This window comes from Myxine glutinosa, chromosome 5 (assembly GCF_964187855.1).
Source record: "Myxine glutinosa chromosome 5, kmMyxGlut1.1, whole genome shotgun sequence".
Classification (NCBI taxonomy): domain Eukaryota; kingdom Metazoa; phylum Chordata; class Myxini; order Myxiniformes; family Myxinidae; genus Myxine; species Myxine glutinosa.
Genome location: NC_136265.1, coordinates 152,383,347 through 152,406,818, shown reverse-complemented (window position 1 = coordinate 152,406,818; position 23,472 = coordinate 152,383,347). Strand labels below are relative to the sequence as shown.

General features: G+C 43.6%; 1 protein-coding gene across 1 annotated transcript in view; it reads left to right on the top strand.

Moving 5' to 3' along the window:
• DRC8 (dynein regulatory complex subunit 8) overlaps positions 1–23,187 on the top strand; it is a 45,296-nt gene extending 22,109 nt beyond the window's left edge. The window contains exons 4-7 of the mRNA XM_078778874.1: positions 7,388–7,467; positions 7,919–7,961; positions 11,873–11,939; positions 22,316–23,187. Of these exons, the coding sequence (XP_078635000.1) occupies positions 7,388–7,467; positions 7,919–7,961; positions 11,873–11,939; positions 22,316–22,437 (312 nt within the window). The 3' untranslated portion in view covers positions 22,438–23,187. The remainder of the gene's footprint in view (positions 1–7,387; positions 7,468–7,918; positions 7,962–11,872; positions 11,940–22,315) is intronic.
• Positions 23,188–23,472: the final 285 nt, after the last annotated feature.

The window sequence follows — 23,472 nt, the reverse complement described above, 5'->3', positions numbered from 1 at the left end:
CAATGCAGGAGGCCATAACCCCATGAAGGCTAAATAATGATGCCAACATCTTGGTACTCGCCGTCATTCCCATTACTTCCAGATACCTATCCTAATAAGGGGTGGTGGAGGAAGGGAAATTTATACCTGTTGGATTGTGCAAATAGTACCTGCTTTAGTACAATACTAATCCTTTACATTCTTTCAAGGTGAAAACTCACGACCACTTGCGCATCATGTGATCCCCCAAACCCCATACATCTTCTTCTTTTTTTTCTTCTTTTTTTTTTGTATGCAGAGTCAAGGCTCGTGAAAGAGCTAACATTTATCAAACAAACAAATCAAACAAACAAGCAAACAAAGTATATAAAAAGGGGAGCGGTCGACAAGACAGGGAGAGAAGGGGAGGAAGCACACAAACACAACATTTGAGAGCAGGGACATCGGGAGATGTGTGGGAAGGAGAGGGCCTGGCGGAGGGGGGGAAGGATAGGTATAAAACGAAAGGACACCAAGGACTTCCAGGAAAGAAGTCGGCACCTCAAAAAGTGGATTTGGGGTGAAATTAGCGTGGTTAGAAAAGATCAAGGTTTTGGATGGGGGAAGATAAGAGATGGTGGTGAACAGCCGTTTTAAAGACCTGGAGGGAGGAGTGGGATTGAAGAGAGTGAGGGAGTTTGTTCCAGAGGCGGGAGAAAAGAGGAATGAAGGAGTGAAGGTGAGCAGAGAGTCTTGATTTTGGCAGTTTAACCATAAGAGGGTTGCAGGCAGATCTTGTGCGACCTGTAGGAATATTTGGGGGACAGAGCCCAGAGAGAGCTGGGGGAGCAAGGCCGGAGAGGAGTCGGTAGAAGACGGAAAGACCACCAACCTGCCTGCGGTGAGTAAGTGAAAGTCCCTCGGAGATAGCGTCATCGCGGGAGATTCCAATGATTCTGAATGTTTTGGTTTCAACAGCGTGAAGACGAGCTAGGTGTGAGGCAGGAGCACCAGCCCAGAGGGGAGAGCAGTACTCCATTGAGCTGCGGATGAAAGCCTTGTATGTGGTGAGGAGCTCAGGTGTGCCAAGGAAAGACTTCGCACGACGGAGGATGCCCAGTCGGCGACTGGCTTTGGAGGCCAGCTTGTAAATGTGGTTTTCCCAGGAAAGATCATGGCAAATAGTGAAACCCAAATGCTTGAGTGACAGAACTTCTTGGAGAGGATTATTCAGAAAGTGGATGGGAGGGTTGTCCAGTCGGTCTTTTCGGAGAGACATCGTAAGAGTGTGAGATTTGTCAGGATTGAAAGACATGTTCCACTTGTTTGCCCAGTCTGTGATTTTGTCCAGGTCTGCAGAGAGTGAGGAGGCTGCAGACTGCCGATCTGAGGGATGAGGAATGGAGCGGCAGAGAGTGGAGTCATCAGCAAAGAGATAGAGAGGATTTTCAAGAGAGTCAGAGAGATCATTGATGAAGACCAGAAAAAGCACAGGGCCCAGAACACTGCCTTGGGGAACTCCAGCCTGAACAGGAAGAGGAGATGAGAGAAACCCATTCAGGGCCACACGTTGACTACGACTAGAGAGGAAGTCCGCCAGCCATGCGTGGAGATTTCCATGGATACCAAAGGAGGAGAGTTTGGTGAGCAGAGCAGGGTGCCAGACCGTATCGAAGGCACGTGATATGTCGAGGGAGACAGCTCTAATTTCCTGTTTGGCATTAAGGACCTCCATCCATTGTTGAGACAGCAGAAGCAGCATGTCCAGAGTAGAGTGACCTGGTCTGAAACCAAATTGATGATCAGAGATCAAGCCATTGGAGAAGAGGAAAGATTTCATATCCGAAGCAATGATGGATTCCATGACTTTGCTGATAATTGGGAGAAGGCTGATTGGTCTGTCGTTGCTAGGATCTGTTGTTGCACCTTTTTTGTGCAAAGCGGTGATGTTGGCAGATTTCCAAGCAGATGGTAGTTGACCTTGAGCAAAAGAGAGGGTGAAGAGAACAGAGAGAGGGAGTGAAAGAGCAACTTTTTTTTGCACCTTTTAAACTTTTGTAGCTTACTAAACTTGCTCATGAATTGGAATTGCATGTCCCGTGTCCATCTATTCATGACCACTCCAAGGTTCATGCATTAACCCTCCATGCTCTTTTTAAATACAAATAAAGCATCTTCAACGAAGACATCTATTAGCAAAATGAAGTCTCCACGTTTGAGTATGTCATGGTCAAAAATAAAATATTTACTCAAAGCTGAGTCTATGGGCCCATCACTTCACCATCAACGACAGGTCGCTGGTCTCTCTGACTTCTTCTGCTTAATTTCTGGTCTTGCACCCTTTGCCCTCTCTGTGCTCTGTCCCCCAGGTATCTGCAGGACACACAGGGTCCACTAGCAACCCCCTCCTAGTGAAACTGCCTAAATCCAGAACCACTGCTCACATCCACTCATTTATTCCTCTCTTTTCTCACCTGTGGAAGCACCTTGCACACACTCTTCGATCCAATTCTTCCCTCCAGGCTTTCAAGACAGCTCTTCACCACCATCTCAGGTCATGAACCATGACCCTCACCCAAAGCCATGATCTTTTCTACACATGTTAAACCACCCCACCCTTCTCAAAATTTTCCTTGTGTATCTATCTTGTTTACCTTTTGTGTTGTCCCCTACCCCTAATCGTTACTTGCATTACTTGTTTGTCCGTCTCAGTCGACCTTCTCCCTCCGCCCTGCTATTGGCGTTTCCCCTTTCCCCTGCTGTTCCCGTTGTTATGTTGTGTCCTGATCTGTTCTGTGTCCTAGCTCTTCCATGAGCCTACACCTTGTATATATATATATATATATATATGAAAACATCATTAGGGTCGAACGATTGGAGAACTGGAATGATCCGACTATGAAAGTGGTTCAATACTTGGGGTCTGTGCTATTCGATGTCAGATCAGGAAGAAAAATTTCATCACATCAGGAATTGAGATTAGATAGCAAATGTGACAAAATAACATTTGTTTTATCTCGAGCAGTGAGCGTAATGGTGAAAGCAGGACAAACAATTCGAGGAATTAAAATTTTTAAAATAAGATTATGGGAAAGACATTTATTTGGCTGGTTATTTTTCGTTGTTTGTTTTGTTTTTTTTACTGCAATTTTATGACAGTTTTCAGTTGTAGGAATGCTTCTAATTTTTCTGTTATGTGTTAATGATGTGTTTTGAATGATCCGAGCTTCAATGTACGTGGAGAGGTTTTTTTTGTATACAGAGTTGAGGCTAATGGAAGAGCTAGAACACATAATTGACCAGAACATAACACAGCAAGGAGAGCAAGGAGAACAAAGAAAAAAATGAAAAAAATGAGAGGGGGGTGGGGGGAGGGAGCACAATAACCTCAAATGGAAGGGGTGGGCTTGGGAAGGGCTAATGAGGGAAAAATATCATGATTTGGGATGGAGGATGACCTAAGATGGTTTTGAACAGCTGTCTTGAAACCCTGGAGGGAAGAATGGAATTCAACCGATTGAGGAAGATGGTTCCACATACGAGACAAAAGAGGAACAAATGAGTGAGCTGAGCAGTGAGAATCGGTCATGAGAGTTACCCCAGGCGTGGATTACTAGGTAGACCAGATGCTCCCTAGAGAAATCTGAGGAGAAGTAGGGAAGTTGGGGTGGAAAAGCCAGGAAAGAGCAGAGGGTGCAAGACCAGAAAGGAGGCAGTGAAATGCAGAGAGGCCACCGACCTGCCGATGATGCAAGAGCAACAGGCCGAGGAATTCAGCTTAATCGTGGAAGCTTCTCATGATTTTGAGGTTTTTGGTTTCCACGGCATCAAGAAGTGCCAGGTGTGAAGTGTGAGGCAGGGGTGTCAGTTCAAAGGACAGAGCAGTACCCCATAGAGATGTGGATAAAGGCATTGTAAGCTGATAAAAGTTCAGATTTGCCATGGAAATCCTTTGCATGCCCAGTCAGAGGCTTACTTTGGAGGCCAACTTGGATATACAGTCATGTGAAAAAGTAAGTACACCCCATGTAAAGTTTTGACTTTTTCAACATATTTCAACATACAGCTATTTGATCTTAATTTCAACAATATTGATAGATAAAGGTGATATAATATAACAAATATCATGAAACATTTACATTTTGTATCCCGGTCTTCCCGGTCATCCCGGTCATCCCGGTCAATCGCTGAATTAACGCCAGGGGGTTGACTCAGCCTGTCATCCTTCCGAGGTCGGCAAATTGAGTACCAGTTCACTGGTAATTCCCTGTTTGTCGTAAAAAGGCGACAAAAAGGGTTGGCGTCAGGAAGGGCATCCGGCCGTAAAACATTGCTTCAAAAAGGGGACCAAAAAACAACAACTACGGTCCCCGAAAAAGGCCAACCCCCGCTTGCGGGGAAAAATGGCCTCTAAAGGTGGTTATTTACATTTTGTAGTCCATTGTATAATTTAAATAAACATAAATGCAAATTTTGCATGTGGAAAAGGTAAGTACACCCCGACATTTATCACTACTTCAAATACCTAAAATTAGAATCAGGTGCACCAGCTCAGGTGCAAATGATTAGAACCTCAGACATTTAGTTTGGTTTGCTCTTTGTTGTTGAAGTGTGCGGCGTCACCATGCCTAGATCAAAAGAGCTCTCTGAGGCCTTCAGAAGGAAGGTTATAGATGCCTACAAGTCTGGGAAGGGATTTAAAAAGATCTCCAAACAATTTGAAATCAATCATTCGACTGTCCGGAAGATCATCTACAAGTGGAGAAGATTCCAAACAACTGCCAACTTGTTCAGGCCAGACCGCCCCAGCATGTGCAGCCCGAGAGCAGACCGCAAGATGCTGAAAGAGGTATCGAAGAACCCCAGAATGTCATCACGGGACCTACAGGTAGCTCTTGCCACTGTTGATGTCAAAGTGCACGAGTCTACCATTAGAAAGAGGCTGCACAAATTTGATCTACATGGGAGGTGTGCCAGGAGGAAACCTTTGCTGTCCAGAAAGAACATCAGGGCAAGACTAAAGTTTGCCAATGAACACCTCGGCAAAGACCAACACTTCTGGAACAATGTGCTCTGGACAGATGAGTCAAAGGTAGAGCTATTTGGCCACAGTACCAGAAGACATGTTTTGCAAAAACCAAAGACAGCATTTGACCACAAGAACCTGATACCAACTGTAAAGCATGGTGGTGGAAATATTATGGTTTGGGGCAGCTTTGCTGCATCAGGGCCTGGGCAGCTCACCATCATAGAATCCACTATGAATTCTTCATTGTACCAGAGGGTGCTTGAGGATAATGTGAGGCCATCTGTCGGAGAGTTGAAGCTCAACCGAAGGTGGACCTTGCAACATGACAATGACCCTAAACATACCAGTAAATCCACCAAGGAATGGCTGAAAAGAAAGAAATGGAGGGTTCTGGAATGGCCAAGTCAAAGCCCGGATCTAAATCCCATCGAGATGTTGTGGGGGGATTTGAAACGTGCTGTGCATGCAAGAAACCCCTCAAACATCGCACAGCTGAAATAATTCTGCATGGAGGAGTGGGCAAAAATTTCTCCCAGTCGATGTCAGAGACTGGTAGACAGTTATAAGAAACACTGACTTGAGGTCGTTTCTGCCAAATGGGGCAATACCACCTATTGGAGCCAAGGGTGTACTTACTTTTTCCACATGCGACATTTGCATTTATGTTTATTTAAATTATACAATGGACTACAAAATGTAAATGTTTCATGATATTTGTTATATTATATCAGCTTTATCTATCAATATTGTTGAAATGAAGATCAAATAGCTGTATGTTGAAATATGTTGAAAAAGTCAAAACTTTACATGGGGTGTACTTACTTTTTCGCGTGACTGTATGGTTTGTCAAATAAAGTTCATGGCTGATGGTGAGGCCAAAAGTTTGACTGCCTGGACTTCTTCAAGAGGTTGGTTAAGGAAGTAGATGGGAAGGTTCACCAGATTGTCATTTCAGTGAGAGTGTGACATTTGTCAGGGTTAAAAACAAAAATATATTCTCGCTGTTGGACAAGCTCCTGGTTCGATAAAGGTCTGTTGAGAGGGAAAAGGCTGTTGCCTGTCTAACTGAGGGATGAGAGATGCTCTGACAAATGGTGGATTAATCAGCAAAGAGATGAGCAGGATTCTCCAGAGAATCAGAGATCGCTAATGAAAATGAGAAACAAGACTGGGTCAAAAATGCTACCTTGTGGCACTCCGGCCTTGACAAGGTGAGGATGGGAAGGGAGAGGATACGAGAGTTGAGAACTACGTGCTGATTATAAGAGTGGGGGAAGTCAGGAAGCCATTATTGAAAGTAGCCTTGAATGCCATTGGCAGGATTTGGAGAGCAAGGTGGGGTGCCAGTGTTGCCACTACTGCCAAAAATAAAGTGGTCGTGTACACTGTGCATTTGGATGAGATTTCCAATATTTGCGCGTGGCTTAGTACTGCAGGTAATCGAAGAAGGTGACATGCGAACCGCCTGGTCAATTTATTTACAGTACAAATCCTGTTGCTGAGACAGCAACCATACTCTAAGATAGCAAGCAGTGCAACCTGTGGTATCAAGGAACCTCCAAGAAGACCAGACCACTTGGTACCCACAGCCCAGGCAGGAATTTGTAAGTTGCTCAGGGTACTGGTGATAAATTGCCTTCTCTTCGCAAAGGGCACCATGAGATTTTTAACGTCCACCAACCAATGCCAGCAAATGGGACACCCAACTTAACACGTACATCTGAGGTACATGGAACGTACATTGGGATGTATGCCAGCATATGGGACGTACATTGATGTATCACCCTGCTTGGAAATGCAAGGATGACAGCTGGTCAGCAATTCAAATCCAGGCTAGATGCTAGGCCAGTGGACACTCTTTGGGCTATCCTGTCTGCCTGAAGAACGTTAAAAGAGATAGTCAGGAGAGGAAACAATAAGAAGACAATGTTCATAAGTACCAAGTGGTGGGGAGACAATGACTCTGGGTGTATTGTAAAGGGGGTGAGTAATTGGTCGAATATTGGCTTTATCACCATGATGGTCTGAAATGCAATTGGCATCTTTGACCAATTGTGTCAAATCCTTCAAAAAGTTTTCAACATGAAGTCCATCAAAATCATTCCAAGGAGAGTCATGTGTAAGCCAAGGTACATCATGATTGTTGCAATCGCCAATAAATCAACAGAAAAATTCATTCGAAATGCTTTCATTGACTCGTGATGAAAACAATTTGGTGACTCGTGATGTGTTGTTTTTCAATGTTGTTGGTCGATGTCGGTGGGTTTAGATTATCCATTTCAAAGGTACAGCAGCTAGGCCATACCTTCATGTTCCAGTCCAGTGATGGAATGAAGTTAAGAGTCTCCTAAATTATTTCGCCATGTTGCAAGGAGTTCTTTTGTTTTCAACTCTTTTCAGATGGAAGACGAAGAACCAAGAGGGTACATTGAAATGGAAACCTTTCTCCCTGCAGTGACCAAAATGATAAAAGAAGGAAGGTACGTGGGGACTCTTGAATCATGCAGACTTGCATAATGATAAAAAGAATCATGGTGACTCTTGCATAATCATCAAATATAAACTTAGGTGTGGAATAACAAAAACAATAAAATGCTTCTTTGCCGCAGAGCAACACATTTTGGGATAATTATATTTCATGATCCAAATAATTTTGCCAACTTGTAGTTTAATCCACTTGTTTATTTAATAAAAACCCTTGACTTATTGGGGCGATACAAATCACACAAATTTCACATTACACTGCACATTGCACCCCATTCAATTAACACAACTTTCGAATCAAAACACATTTAAAGTGTAGGTGTAATTTCAGATTCTTGTTTGAAACATTCTCCAAATCCAGCAGACACCAACCCTTTGTGTATTAGAGCAAGTCGTTACTTTTCTGCAGTTTTTGCTAAACATGCTTACAATGTCGTATTATTCTAGGTATAAACCCATTCCTGGAGATGCAATTTTGGCTGCGTTCCAGGTAAATACACATCCATCAAGTTGCAGCATTCACAATGTATCCCGTTTTTTAAGATTTTAAAATCCTCTGTTAATGCACTTCAAAAATGAGTCATTGGCTGACTGTATGAGACTTCGTAATGGCATTTGGTACCTTTGGTACTTTGGCACTTTGTGGTATTGACACAGTTTACTCCTCCATCAAGATTACATCTATTTTTTTTTTTTTTGGGCTAAAGCTAGTAATAGAGCACACACATCTGGTTTTTTCATTTCTGTTCCTCACAATTCTGTCTCTATCTTATACACACACACACACACACACACACACACACACACACACACACACACACACACACACACACACACACACACACACACACACACACACACACACACACACACACACACACACACACACACACTGACCTTGGGGGAAGTGCCATCACTTCCCAGGATACTCTGGGTACCAGCGACGTCATAACAATGGCACCGCTTTTCTCACCATACTCTCACTGAGGGGCATTTCCTCAAGAGGGATTTCCTCCTCCACATGGATGCCAACTGATGGGGATTGTCCATGCTCTACCTTTTCAGCGAAGGAAGCACCACGTACCATTTAATGTCTTTGGTATGACTTGAACTGGTCCAAACCGGATGGGTGATTTTTAGGACACACCATCTCCTTACTGGATGGCCATTGGAACCCTACGGGAGCTCATCCGCCCTTTGCCAGGTGTTGTTTTTGGTCCTGGCAGGGTGTTACAGTCACCCTCCACACCAGCAAAGCCAGTGAGGGATGTCGGTTTTGTCGCCGACAATCCGACCATGTGGCATGTAGCACTGGGTTACATGTTACCAGTGGCAGTCCCAAAAGACTGACCTTTCTGACTGACCCAAAAGACTGACTGAAAATTCCCAAAAGACAAAAGTGCGACGTGTTCCTCCCCGAACCCCGGTTACGGTGCACCTCAGAGTCTCGAGAGGGAACGTGGCAGAAAGATTTGTTATTTTGCTTGTTCTAATAAACCATGGTAAAACCACACCAATGCAATTGTAGAACAAAAGAAGTAATTGTATTAAGAACTCTCACATACACAATAATAACACTGTTAAAGAAAGTACAATGAAAATATAACTTGCCTCAAATGAACAATACATGTGATGGTACCATTATTCCCCCAATGCTCTCAAAGCAATAAACTCACGATATGACAAACGTGAGTGGAATGTAACATTCCCCAATGTCCGTTGTTACGGATTCGTCACTTCCGTTGTGGTGGTTTTCATCCATTGTAAACATTTCTGATTCCATGTATTATTATTGTTGTCATTTAAAGGGAATAGATAGTTCTATTTTCAAAAGTTAAAAGTTAATGTTTTAAATGAAACAGGAACAGGACGACGAAGAGGAAGAAGAGGAAAAGAAGGCGGAGCGAGTGAGTCGGACAAGAAGGAGCCAGGCTATTTGCGGTCTGGAGCGAACGTTGGCGAACAACAGTCACTAGTGAACTTTCGGATTGCCCAGGAAATGGATTCCTGTGACAGAGTGGTTATCGCTGTGAATGTCACAGCATTCCCATATGATGTCGATATGGGAATCCCAACGACAAAACAAGATGCACCAAGCGGACAGCCCCTTCGAGGACAAAATGACGTATCTGCCTGTAATGGAGGCATTAGATTTCTCTCTAACAATAACTCACACTTGGTGATAAAACTGAGATGCAGGTTTAATTGCGATTGCAATATAGGACAATGTCGCGGGCAATCCCTCCCCTGGGAAGCCTCAACTCATTTGCGACCAATATCAAAAAAGTCCGCTCACAGCCCCGATGCGACTTTACGGCTGTATCTCTCTCATGGCCGTCTCCTCCTCTCTCTGCCGACTTTTTCTTTATCCTCTTCCGGCCTATTTGCCACGACTTCCTTTTTCCTTCACAAACATTTATTTTCACATTTTACTAAAGTCATCTCCATTTCACAGAAAAATCTTAACAACAATATTACCTGAAACTAAAAATCCTACAAGTACATAATAACATCAAAGGTGGAAGTGACGGATCCTTAACAAAAGACTATTGTTGCATTTCATACAAATACATTGTCAAACTCCCTTTTTTTTAGTAAGCATCATTGATATTAACTCAGTTGTTTGCTTTTTTAAGGAACAGGGTGTCTCACCAATGCAGGATTTTCTAAATGATGTATGAATGCGAGTGAGACTTTTCGCACATGCGGTGTGCCTGGTGTTAGCCTGGTCTCACTATCTGGTGTTAGCCTGGTGTTGGCTTAGCGGTTAGGGTGCCAGCTTGGGATCCTAGGATCCTGGGTTTGAATCCCGGTCGATCGCTGAATTAACGCCGGGGGGTTGACTCAGCCTGTCATCCTTCCGAGGTCGGCAAATTGAGTACCAGTTCAATTCCCTGTGTGTAGCAAGGGGCGACCAACAGGGTTGGTGGCAGGAAGGGCATCCGGCCATAAAACATTGCTTCAAAAAGGGGACCAAGGTGCCCAAAAAAGGCCAACCCCTGCTCTGTGGGGAAAAATGGCCTCTAAAGGTGGTTCTTCTATCTGCCATAATCCTTCCTGGGAAAACCACATTTCAAAGCTGGCCGCCAAAGCCAGTCGCCAACTGGGCATCCTCCGTCGTGCGAAGTCCTTCCTTGGTACTACTGAGCTTCTCACCACATACAAAACTTTCATCCGCAGCTTGATGGAATACTGCTCTCCCCTCTGGGCTGGTGCTCCTGCCTCACACCTAGCTCGGCTTCACACTGTAGAAACCAAAGCTTTTAGAATCGTTGGTATCTCCTGTGATGAAGCCGATTCTGAGGGCCTTTCATTGTCTCCCCACAGGTAGGTTGGCAGTCTTTCTGTCTTCTACCGACTCCTCTCCGGCCTTACACCACCTGCTCTGTCTGTGCTCTGTCCCCCAAATATTCCTGCAGAACGCACAAGATCTGTCAGCAACTCTCTTCTGGTGAAACAGCCAAAATCAAGACTCTCTGTTCACCTTCACTCTTTAATTCCTCTTTTTCCCCGCCTCTGGAACAAACTCCCTCACTCTCTTCAATCCCACTCCTCCCTTCAGGTCTTTAAAACTGCTGTTCACCACCATCTCTTATCTTCCCCCATGCAAAACCTTGATCTTTTCTACCCATTTAATTCACCCCAACCCAACTCCTTCAAATTCCATTTTCTTTCCTGAAAGTCCTTGTAGTGTCCATAGTGTTTATCCTGTGTACTCCACCCTAGCCCCCCCTCTTCTACAGATCTCCTGATGTCCCTCTTCTCTGCTGTTGTGCTCCCGTCTCTCTCCCTCTCTTGTCTCCCGCTCCATTTATTATATGTTCTATGTGTTAGCTCTTGCACGAGCCACGATTTAGTATGCCAAAGAGGATGGCTAAGATATCGCCCAGACAAACAAACAAACCAACAAACAAGAAAACAAAGGGAGTGAAAACTGTGTACTCCCTTTTGGCGCACTCTATCACCAGGCCCCTTTTCGGCAGGTTTCAGGTCGATAGATTCTCAGATTTATATTCTCACTTTTCGTATTGCTCTACTTGCCCTCTGTACACCTAAAGTTAATTAATTTGCTTATTATGTCATAGTTACCCCAGCACCTGACTGTCAGTTCATGTCCTCAGACACTTTGCTCTTACATGAGCCTCAATCTTGTATAAAACCTTCCCCCTCTCTCCTTTTCTCATGTCTGCGGATGTAATATGAAAATGACCCCTTATTTTCCCCCTTTATTTCGTCATGACAAAAAGTGATAGCAACACTGTTCTCTTACAAATCAACACAACAGCATTTTATATAAATAATCAAGTGTTTATATTTACCTGTATTGCAATTTGCCCTTTTTGTGGTCAATCATAACTATAAACTTTTTTCCTTTTTCTACGGCATTGGATATCATTGCAGGTTTTGGATCAGGATGATAAAGGATATCTCACCCCTGAAGAACTTATTCAGTACATGATGCAAGGAGGTACTTTGCTTACGCTTTAGCAAAAACAATTCTGCACACACTGGTAAAAGTACAATCTCCTTAGAAAGAATTTTTTCTCTGCAAGAGCAAGGCTCATGAAAGAGCAAGGTTGAATGGGGTAGGGGGGAATAATTGGACACAACCGGCAAGGGAATAACTGAATAGGAAAGGAGATGGAGAGATAGAGGGGACTGGAGAGGAAACTAGAGAGGGAAAAGACGAGAGAGGCAGAGAACGAGAGTCAGAGAACAAGAATGGACAAGAGAGACAGAGAACGGGAATGAACGTGAAAGACAGAGAAAGCACTTAAATCAGCAAGGTAGAGGGTTGGGCTGGGAGAGATTAAAGGGGGGGGGGGGGGGTTATAAAGATCATGGATCAGGATGGGGATGACACAAGGCGAGATAAGTTAGTAGGAGAGGTTAAGTTTTAGAGGCGGGAGAAGTTAAGGTGTGCAGACAGCCTGGATTTTGGAAGTTTAGCCAGGGGAGGGTTACTGGAAGAATGTGTGCATTCCTGTAGTTATTTGGGAGGGTCAGAGGATGGAGAGAACAGAGAGAACAATAGTGGAGAAGATGCGGTCAAAAACAGAGGCCCACAGTCCCACACTGACCTGTCTGCAATATGAAAGCAACAGATCTTGTGCTTCAGACTCGTCATCGGACATTCCAGTAATGTTGAAAGCTTTAGATTCCACAGACTCCAGCAGAGACAATTGTGATGCTGGGGTGCCAGCCCATAAGGAAGAGCAGTACTCCATTGAGCTACAGACAAAAGCCTCGTAGAGTGTGAGTAGCTCTTAATTATTTTTTTTCCAAGGAAAGATTTGGATCGATTGAAAATGGCTTGTCTGCAACTGGGTTTCTAATAGTAGTAGTAGTAGTAGTAGTAGTAATAGTAGTAGTAGTCATAGTAATAGTTGTTGTTGTTGTTTTCCACATTTCAAACAAACAATAAAACAAGAAGCCGTCATGTGGAGCACGATACTTGCAAAATCCGTCCCCCCCCCCTCCCCAAGAAAAAAAAATTCCATTGATACAGCAAATTGTCTATTTCATCAAGATTAAAATTGACAATCTTGATCAAAGCTTGGGTCAATAGGAAGAAAAGTGATGATTTTTCAGAAGAAAAATGATGATTTTGGAAGGTTGACCTTGAGTTGACCTTTGACCTCAAAAATAGTTGGTTTCCCTATTTATTGACTCCATGTGCAAATGCTGTTTAATTTTCAAGTCAATTGGATGAAAATTGATGGCTTTTTAGATGAAAATTGATGATTATAAAAATAGCCCTTGAGTTGACCTTTGACCTTTTGACCTCAAAAATAGTTCATTTCCCAATTTAGTGACAATATACAAATGCTATTCAATTTTCCAGTCAATCGGATTTAAAATGGCGATTTTAGAAATTTGACCTCCAGATGACCTTTGACCTCAAAATCAATAGTCTTCTCAATTGGGACGACCAATACAACTTGGTAAAGTTTCGTCACGATCGGTTTAGAATTTTGACCTGTAGGCCGGTGACAAACAGACACAACAAGCAAGCAAACAAACAAACAGACAGAACCACAAACGCAACCGACCAATATACTTGAAAAATCTTCGATTTTGCAAGTAAAAATGTTTCTATATTAAACAGTGAAGAAAAAAATTGTTTCATGCAAACTAGTAGAAAACAAATCGTTACACAGTTCCTTTTGTACATTGTCAAATGAAGAAACCTAATAAAAAGCAAGATTGTGGAATGTAGATTTTTTTTCCGATATGGACGAGTAAATCTTAATTAATCATTGAAGACATGGAAAGAGGAAAGAGACAAGAAGAAAAAGGAAAAGGGGGAAAAGGTCTGCAGAACCATCACATTCTTTCACACACAGTAGTTATTAGTTAGCCTGGCGTTGGCTTAACAGTTAAGGCAGCTGGCTTAACATCCTCGGATCTTGAGTTTCAAGCCCCCTATCGTGCCATTGAATGATGAATGAATAGATGAATGAATGAATGGAAATGAAATGGATGAAATGAAATGGAAATGCTGTTGAATGCAGAGAATGAATGGGATGGCAACAATGAGAGTAACCCAGTTTTAGGACCGGCAGAGAAGATAACCGAGAACGAAGTTGAGGAAGTGATAAAAGCAATGAAGAGTAGAAAAGCGAGAGGGCCGACGGGAGTTGTGGGAGATATGTTGAAGGCAGCAGGAAGTTGGGATGTGAAGAGAATGACAGAGATCTGTAATCTGGTGGTGAAAGAAGGCCGCATTCCAGTAGATTGGGAACTGAGGCTCGTACCGAGCGATAAAGTTATTGGAGCATGGAATGAAGGTATTGGAAAGGGTGTTGGAGAGGAGGATAAGGAAGAAAGTGAAGATCGACGAAATGCAGTTTGGATTTATGCCAGGAAGAGGAACGACAGACGCGCTCTTTATTGTGAGGCAGTTGCAGGAGAAGTACATGGAGAAGAGGAAGAGGTTTTTCTTGGGTTTGTTGATCTGGAGAAAGCATTCGATAGGGTTCCACGTGAAGTAGTGACATGGGCATTGAGGAAGTTAGGAGTGGAGGAATGGTTGATCAGAGTAGTGATGGCAATGTACAAAAGAGCGTGCACAGCTGTAAGGATGAAGGACGGGAACAGTGGTGAGTTTGAGGTGAAGGTGGAAGTGCATCAGGGGTCGGTACTAGTTCCCCTACTATTTGTAGCTATGATGGAGGTGCTGGCTCGGAACATAAAGGAGGGCTTACCGTGGGAGTTGTTGTATGCAGATGATCTGGTGTTGATTGCAGAAAGTATGGATGGACTGAAGGAGAAGATGAACAAGTGGAAGGAATGTATGGAGACAAAAGGTCTGAAGGTGAATATCGGAAAGACGAAGGTGATGGCAAGTGGTAAAGCATGTGGTGAGGTGGAAAGAACTGGGAAGTGGCCGTGTGCTGTGTGCAGGAAGGGTGTCGGAGTGAATTCCATTCAATGTACAATGTGCGCTGGTGTTGGCTACATACTAGCCTGGTGTTGGCTTAGCGGTTAGGGTGCCGGCTTGGGATCCTAGGATCCTGGGTTCGAATCCCGGTCGATCGCTGAATTAACACCAGAGGGGTTGACTCAGCCTGTCATCCTTCCGAGGTCGGCAAATTGAGTACCAGCTTGCTGGGATGAATGATCCCGGTGTGTACCCCGATTTAGAATAGGTACACTGTACCCCTGCACATCGTAAGAGGCGACAAAGGGTTGGCGCCAGGAAGGGCATCCGGCCATAAAAACATTGCCTCAAACAGGGAACCATGATTGTCATGGGGCCCCACAAGGCTAACCCCTGCTCGAGCGGGGAAAATGGCCTTAAAACGATCATTCATTCGCACAATTCACGCACAATTCACGCTTTCACGGTGAGGAGCACGCACAATTCACGGTGAGGAGCACGCACAATTCATGTACAATGTGCGCTGAGTGGGTTCATCAAAAATGTAGTGGTTTGAGAGGGTCATTAACCAGTGTGGCAGCTACATTCACGTGTAAGGTGTGCACAGAGGGAGCTGCAGATGGAGGAAATGTTGAGTTGGATCTTGGAGACGGCGTGAAGCTGGAAGGTGTGAAAACATTTTGCTACCTCGGAGACATGCTGAATGGAGAAGGTGGATCAGACTCGGCAACGGTTGCTGGAGTGAGATGTGCATGGAAGAAGTTTCGGGAACTGAGTGGCGTGCTGATGAGGAGGGGAGTGGCGTTGAAGCTGAAGGGAAAGGTGTATGCTGCATGTGTGAGAAGTGTTATGATTTATGGGAGCGAGACATGGGTCATGAATGTAGAGCAGCAACGAAGGCTGGAAAGGGTGGAAATGCGAATGGTTCGGTGGATGTGTGGAGTATCGTTGAGAGAGAGGAAGACAAATGATGAATTGCGAAAGATGATGGGAATAGAGCCTGCGATGGATGCTGTGAAGAGAAACAGTTTGAGATGGTTTGGTCATGTGTTGAGGAAGGATGAAAGTGACTGGTTGAGAAGAATGATGGAAATGAATGTAGAAGGAAGTAGAGGACGGGGAAGACCGAGAAAGACTTGGCTAAAGATGGTGGAAGAAGAAATGCGGGCAAGGGGGTTAACAAGGGGAGATGCAGAAAATAGGGCAAAATGGAGAAGATTGTCATGGGGACCGCAAGGCTAACCCCTGCTCTTGCATGGAAAATGGCCTGAGAATGCCTGTTGTTGTTGTTGTTGTTATCGTTCCATTGAATTAACACCAGGTGGGTTGACTCAGCCTGGCATCTTTCCGAGGTCAGCAAAATGAGCACCAGCTAGCTTGTAAGGGGGTGTTGCATCAGCAGTGCAGCCACGACCCCAGAAAATGATGCAGCCACGACCCCAGAAAATGATGCAGCCACGACCCCAGAAAATGATGCATCTAGCAGCCACAGGCCGCTAACGAATAAATAAACACGGACATTGTGTAGAGTGTTGCAAAATCCCCTCCCCCCCCCCCCCCCACCCCAAAAAAGTTGTTTTGGAAGCATCAAATTGTCCATCTCTTTAGGATTTAAATTGACGATCATAATCAAAGCTCGGTGCAATTGGATGGAAATTGATGATTTTTCAGATGAAAATTGATTTTAAAAGTTTGATCTTTGACCTTTTGACCTCAAAAATAGTTGATTTAACAATTGAGTGACTAGATATGCAAAGGCTGTTCAACTTTCAAGTCAGTCGGAGGATAAATGCCAATTTCAGAAATTTGACCTGAAGATGACCTATGACCTCAAAATCAATGTGCTTTTTCCTTATGACCAACTTTTTTTTTTCTTTTTTTTTGTATACAAGATCGAGGCTCGTGAAAGAGCGAACATTTATCACACAGAAAGACAAAGCGACAAACCGACACACCGACACATAAAACAAATAACATCGGGAGCGGTAGACAAGATGGGGAGAGAGGGGGAAGGATACAAACACAACATTTGAGAGCAGGAACCGAGAGACATGGAGACATCGAGAGATCTGTGGGAGGGAGATGGCTTTGGGGGGAGGCATGGGAAAGGGGGTGGGAGAGGCATAAAACATATGGACACTGCCAGGACTACCAGGAAAGAAGTTGGAATTACAAACAACAACAATTACAAAACAACAATTACAAACAACAACAACAAACAACAAACAACAACAAACAACAAACAACAACGTGGATCTGGGGTGAATTAGTGGGGGTAGAAAAGATCAAGGTTTTGGATGGGGGAAGATAAGAGATGGTGGTGAACAGCTGTTTTAAAGACCTGGAGGGAGGAGTGGGATTGAAGGGAGTGTGGGAGTTTGTTCCAGAGGCGGGAGAAAAGAGGAATGAAGGAGTGAAGGTGAGCAGAGAGCCGAGATTTCGGCAGTTTAACCATCAGAGGCTTGCTGGCAGATCTTGTGCGACCTGCAGGAATATTTGGGGGACAGAGCACAGAGAGAGATGGGGGAGCAAGGCCGGAGAGGAGTCAGTAGAAGACAGAAAGACCACCTACCTGCCTGCGGTGAGTGAGTGAAAGGCCCTCAGAGATAGCTTCATCGCGTGAGATTCCAATGATTCTGAAAGCTTTGGTTTCAACAGCGTGAAGCCGAGCTAGGTGTGAGGCAGGAGCACCGGCCCATAGGGGAGAACAGTATTCCATTGAGCTGCGGATGAAAGCCTTGTATGTGGTGAGGAGCTCAGGTGTGCCTAGGAAGGACTTCGCACGACGGAGGATGCCCAGTCGGCGACTGGCTTTGCAGGCCAGCTTGGAAATGTGGTTTTCCCAAGAAAGATCATGGCAGATAGTGAGACCCAAAAGCTTGAGCGACAGAACTTCTTGGAGAGGATTGTTGAGAAAGTAGATGGGAGGGTTGTCCAGTCGATCTTTTCGGAGAGACATTGTAAGAGTGTGAGATTTGTCAGGATTGAAAGACATGTTCCACTTGTTTGACCAGTCTGTGATTTTGTCCAGGTCTTCAGAGAGTGAGGAGGCTGCAGACTGCCGATCTGAGGGAAGAGGAATGGAGCGGCAGAGAGTGGAGTCATCAGCAAAGATATAGAGAGGATTTTCCAGAGAGTCGGAGAGATCATTGATAAAGACCAGAAAAAGTACAGGGCCCAGCACACTGCCTTGGGGAACTCCAGCCTGAACAGGAAGGGGAGATGAGAGAAATCCATTCAGGGCCACACGTTGACTACGACCAGAGAGGAAGTCCACAAGCCGCAAGTCCGCAAGTCTACCGTTTGGTGAAGTTTTGTGAAGATCAGTTAAAATCGTGACCATTAGATGATTGACAGACAAACAGACAGAATGAAAAATCACTCATAGAGCGACACTTGGCAAAACAGAACAAAGTGGAATGGCACTCAGTGGAGCATCCTTTTAACCTCAAAAATAGTTGGTGGTTGAATTCAGTTGGCTGATATGAAAATCCTATTCAAATTTCAAGTCAATCGGATGAAAATTGAGGATTTTAGAAATTTGAAAAAAGTGGTTGACCTTTGGCCTATGTTGACCTTTTGGTCGAAGCTAATCTCAAAAATAGTTGGTGGTTGAATTCAGTTAGCCGATATGTCAATCCTCTTCAAATTTCAAGTCAATCGGATGAAAATTGAGGATTTTAGAAATTTAAAAACAGTGGTTGACCTTTGGCCTAGGTTGACCTTTTGGCCCAAGCTGATCTCAAAAATAGTTGGTGGTTGAATTCAATTCGCCGACATGTATATCCTATTCAAATTTCAAGTCAATCGGATGAAAATTGAGGATTTTAGAAATTTGAAAAAAGTGGTTGACCTTTGGCCTATTTTGACCTTTTGTCCCCAAAAATATATCACATTTTGTTGGACCACGAACTCTACCATTGGGTAAAGTTTCGTGAAGATCGGTTTAAAATTGTGACCTGCAGGCAAGTATAAGTGAGCGGACAGACAAACAAACACACACACACACACACACACACACACACACACACACACACACACACACACACACACACACACACACACACACACACACACACACACACACACACACACACACACACACACACACACACACACACACACACAAACCGGAGTGATCAACATACTTGCAAATTTTTTTTTGTTGTTGCCAAGTAACAAACACAAACACACATGAACCAGAGTGATTAACATACTTGCAAATTTTTTTTTCTTGCCAAGTAACAAACACAAACACACAAACCAGAGTGATCAACATACTTGCAAATTTTTTTTTTTTTTTTTTTTGCCAAGTAACGCACAAGACCAACTAATTTATACTTGAAAAATCTTCGATTTTGCAAGTAATAAACACAGAGTAGTTGTAGTATATTCTAAATATGCAGTATGTGAAATATGAAGTTAATGCTATAATTTCAATAACTGTCATTAATCGATTAAACATTGTGACGCAACACGAAGGAAATATGAAGTTAAGAGAAATATGAGGGTGACAAGATGGCCAGCCCAAGAGGCACACTCTCCTCTAAGCTGTCTAGCCTGGGTTCGAATCCCGACCCAGCTATTATCTGTCATAGGTCTACAATGTGACAATTTCAGTTATTGGCCTCTCCATCTCTTGCCTTATTAAATGTGACTTTCCCCGATTCATTAACCTTATATTCCATGTTCCAATTTTGTGAACTGCTGAGAAACTCAAGTTCAGCTTGCAGTTATGGCGACCTCAGTGACTGGATCAACTCGCAGATTTGATCCCGTCCCGTCATAGCGGCCAATTCAACTCGTCAAAACACTTTGCTCTTCTGCATTAGCCATTTGGATGTTTTCAAACCTGTGGGGCTCATTTACTTATCTCTTGCATTTCTGAGCATGATTGTTTTCTTGGCATGTATGGATGTGGTTTGCCGTTGCCTTCTTCCGGGCAGTGTCTATACTAGACAAGTAATCCTAGCCAATGATCTCCGTAAGAGAATCCTCTGCCTTGCATCAAAGTCCTCCTGCTTGCATGGTCATCCACATCCACCATCTGTTCCCATGGCTTCACATAACCCTGTTTGGGAGGCTAAATTGGGGGTAGCACAACTTGCCCAAAGGTAGCTCACAGGCCATCAAATGCCCCGGCCACCTCCTTTAAGCAGGATTGCTGCCTTTACCCCCATTAAATCCTTCGACATTGGTTTTAAAACCTGCACCGCAAGGCAGCGGCGGATGTGGATTTAGAGTTTCCTTCTCCAAGATGAGCTATATCTACCAAGGCTAACGACCCCATCTGCCCCAAGCAACTGGTTTTAAGGCACCAGTGATTCGTCTTTCACCTCTACACCCGTTAGTGAGAACAGCCCCACCACAAGAAGGCTGCTGTGAGGCAAGACTGTCAGAGACTGTTTGAAACGCTGAGCCATTGGAGTATTTTTTATAGACATCGACAGCTTATCCTCAAATTTCACCCCTGCATAACAATCCATGGGGGTCAAAATTATCGACACCACAACCGCCTTAAATAATTTTTTTAAATTATTTGCATCAAAACTTTCTTGCAACTCATCTGTAATCTCCGTAATAGCTCGAGTGATTCAGCTATCCAGCGAATCTAAGATGCATTCATAATATAGATCGAGCCAAGAACCGTTGCAAAATGATTTGGAATGTTATGTAAAGAAAAGTGAAATTCGTCATCATTGTCATCATCTATTTGTCATTGCTTAAAGAGCGAAAAAGAAATTCCGTCACCATCTTACTATAATTCACCAAATGGCCGTCTGTTCGTTTGAAGGTACCGCAAAAACGGCTCAACCGATCGCAACGATATTTTGGGTGGGTATTCCTGGTGTTGGGCTAGCGGCTAGGGTGCCGGCTTAGGATCCTAGGATCCTGGGTTCGAATCCCGGTCGATCGCTGAATTAACGCCAGGGGGGTTGACTCAGCCTGTCATCCTTCCGAGGTCGGCTAATTGAGTACCAGTTCACTGGTAATTCCCTGTTTGTCGTAAAAGGCGACAAAAAGGGTTGGCGGCAGGAAGGGCATCCGGCCGTAAAACATTGCTTCAAAAAGGGGACCGAAAGACAACAACAACCACGGTCCCCGAAAAAGGCCAACCCCCGCTTTGTGGGGAAAAATGGCCTCTAAAGGTGTTTTTAAAAAATTATTATTCCTGGGACCCCTTGGAGTAAAATAGGCTATATTGTTTTTCCAAGTTTTGCAATTTTCCAGTTTTTCCAAACACAATGGAATAATATTTACCGATATGAACAGTGATGTGGCTTTTGTTGAAATTATTCGTACCAGGAGAGTGGAGATCGACTCCTGACGAACTCTTCCTATATAAACGTGCGGCTCCGAAGTAATATGGCAGCGTGTGCAAAGCGACTGAGAAACAGGTGTAGCGGCCGCTTCCGTGTTACAGATTCGGCGCGCACTATTCACACATAAACGTGCGACTGAGAAAGACGTGTAGCAGCCGCTTCCGTTTTGCAGAATTCAATCTTTTTTCAAAATGGGCACCATGTTCTGTTTAGATTTTGATGATTTGCTGTGATATGATTCAACGGATGTTTATACGAGTCGTTTAAAATAAAAAAGCCTTCAATTTCTGATATTTTGCCTTTTCATTTGGGCTTCTCAATTGAAGCCCCGCCCGTAGGGCGGGTACCGTTGCTCGTCATCATAATACAATATATGTATGTATGTGCCCACTTTTTTTTGAAACACCCTGTATATATGTGGAAAATCTATGTTCATACATGTGTGATATTAGTAGAACATTCCAAAATAGTCATGTCGACGGGGTGGTCGGCAATGCTGGGTGAGGATGGAGGGGGATTGGAAGGGGTGGTCGTTAATAGATAAGCTTCCGGGATTAGCTAGACAGCTATGAGGATCGGCTGAAGGAGACAGGACTTTTTACATTATAAAGGAGGTGATTGTGAGGTCTGCTCAAGATGTTTAAGGTAATCAAGTGTGAGATAAAAAACAAGTGAAAAAGAGTTGTTCAGCAGAATGCACAGTAACTCGACCAGGGCCCACAGTTTCAGAGTAAAGAAGAGGAAAGTTAGGGTGGTACTAAGGCATGGTATTTCACTCAGAGTAGTAAATGCATGGAATATAGTGTCCCTGGAAAGGTAGCGAGAGCAGAAACAGGACACAGTTTAAAAATTGATTTGATAGGTACGGTATCTAGAAGTAGTGCGGTTAAGGGTGTACTGTACTTAGATATTGGCAGGATTATGCAGGCTTGATGGCTCTAATGGCCTCGTCCGACATTGAAGCTGCTTGTAATCCATGCAATTTTTCCACCTTGTGAATAAAGAGCAAGTGTACGTACCTTTTAGAGGAGAAGTATCACAAAGAGTATGAAGTTAAAGAATTGCAAAGATTAGTGGGATATGGATTTTTTTTTAACATAGCAATCACTCAAACTGAACTGTTTTTCTTTCCTTTAGGAGAACCGTTTACCCAAGTGGAAATGGATGAAATGATTTCTGCTGCTGTGGATCCTGATAGGCACGTCATTGTATATGAGGACTTTGTATCAAAGTTGGTAATAGAAGATAGATACTTGTAATGAATGAAAATCGTTCCGATCACTGATAGTTCTTTGTATTTTCATTATATCTATGAGAATAGGCAAGACATTGTTTTATACAAGACTTTGTTTATATTGTCACGTCGGAGGCTCGCAAACACGATATGCCTCAGCACCGGGATCGTAGATCCGCAAACGGCCGAAAGGTAGAAAGCTAAACCGCGTTCAAATATGAATTACCATGTGCTCGGATTCACCTTACAGAGTACACAAAGAGTTTTTGCATTGCCAATGTAGGTCGACTTGTCATTCAGAATGCTGAATTTCTTGCTTTTGAGAATTTCTGCAAGGTCTTCAAAATAACAGCAACCAATGACGTGCTTTGTGATAGCAGTAACCTTTTTGCGGCCAAGACTGACATTTTGTGCTACTTTTAAGTCCTTAAAATATCTTTCAGCACATCAGTTAAATGATCAGAAGTGCGCAATTTTATATTATGCTCAGACAAAAATCCAGGAAGCTTCAGCTCTGCCATTTTAACAGTGGTTTCTAAGTTCACTCTTCCAGTACTCACTTGCATACACTGCGTGATTTCCTTCTGAGTTAGACTCAACCATTTCGACCTTTCTTGGTGTTTCTACTATTCTACATGGTTAAAAAAAATTAAATAGTATGTTGTGCAGGTTGTTGCACATTACAAGAATGACACCTTCTCATGTTGCATTACTAATTACAGGCTGCAGCCATCCAGCGAATAAAGAATGAATCAGCCTCCCATTCTTTACGGTATCACTGCACCCGGTGTTTTTCTTTTTCACACATACTTTTTTTCTGAAGTGGATGTGCCTCGTTCGCCGAGTCCAAGTAATCAGTATTCATAATGCCAGTAGAGCTGTTTAATTAATTCAATATTCAAATATTTCAAACAAGATATTTTGCTGTCATCCCACTTCCCCACGGCCAATAGATAGTGAGTGAGCAGTCACATGACACTTCTTTCTCGATGAAAAGATGGTGGCGTCTGTGTGGCTTCAAATGCATTTGCACGATTGCAAGCTCAACAGACAGAATGGA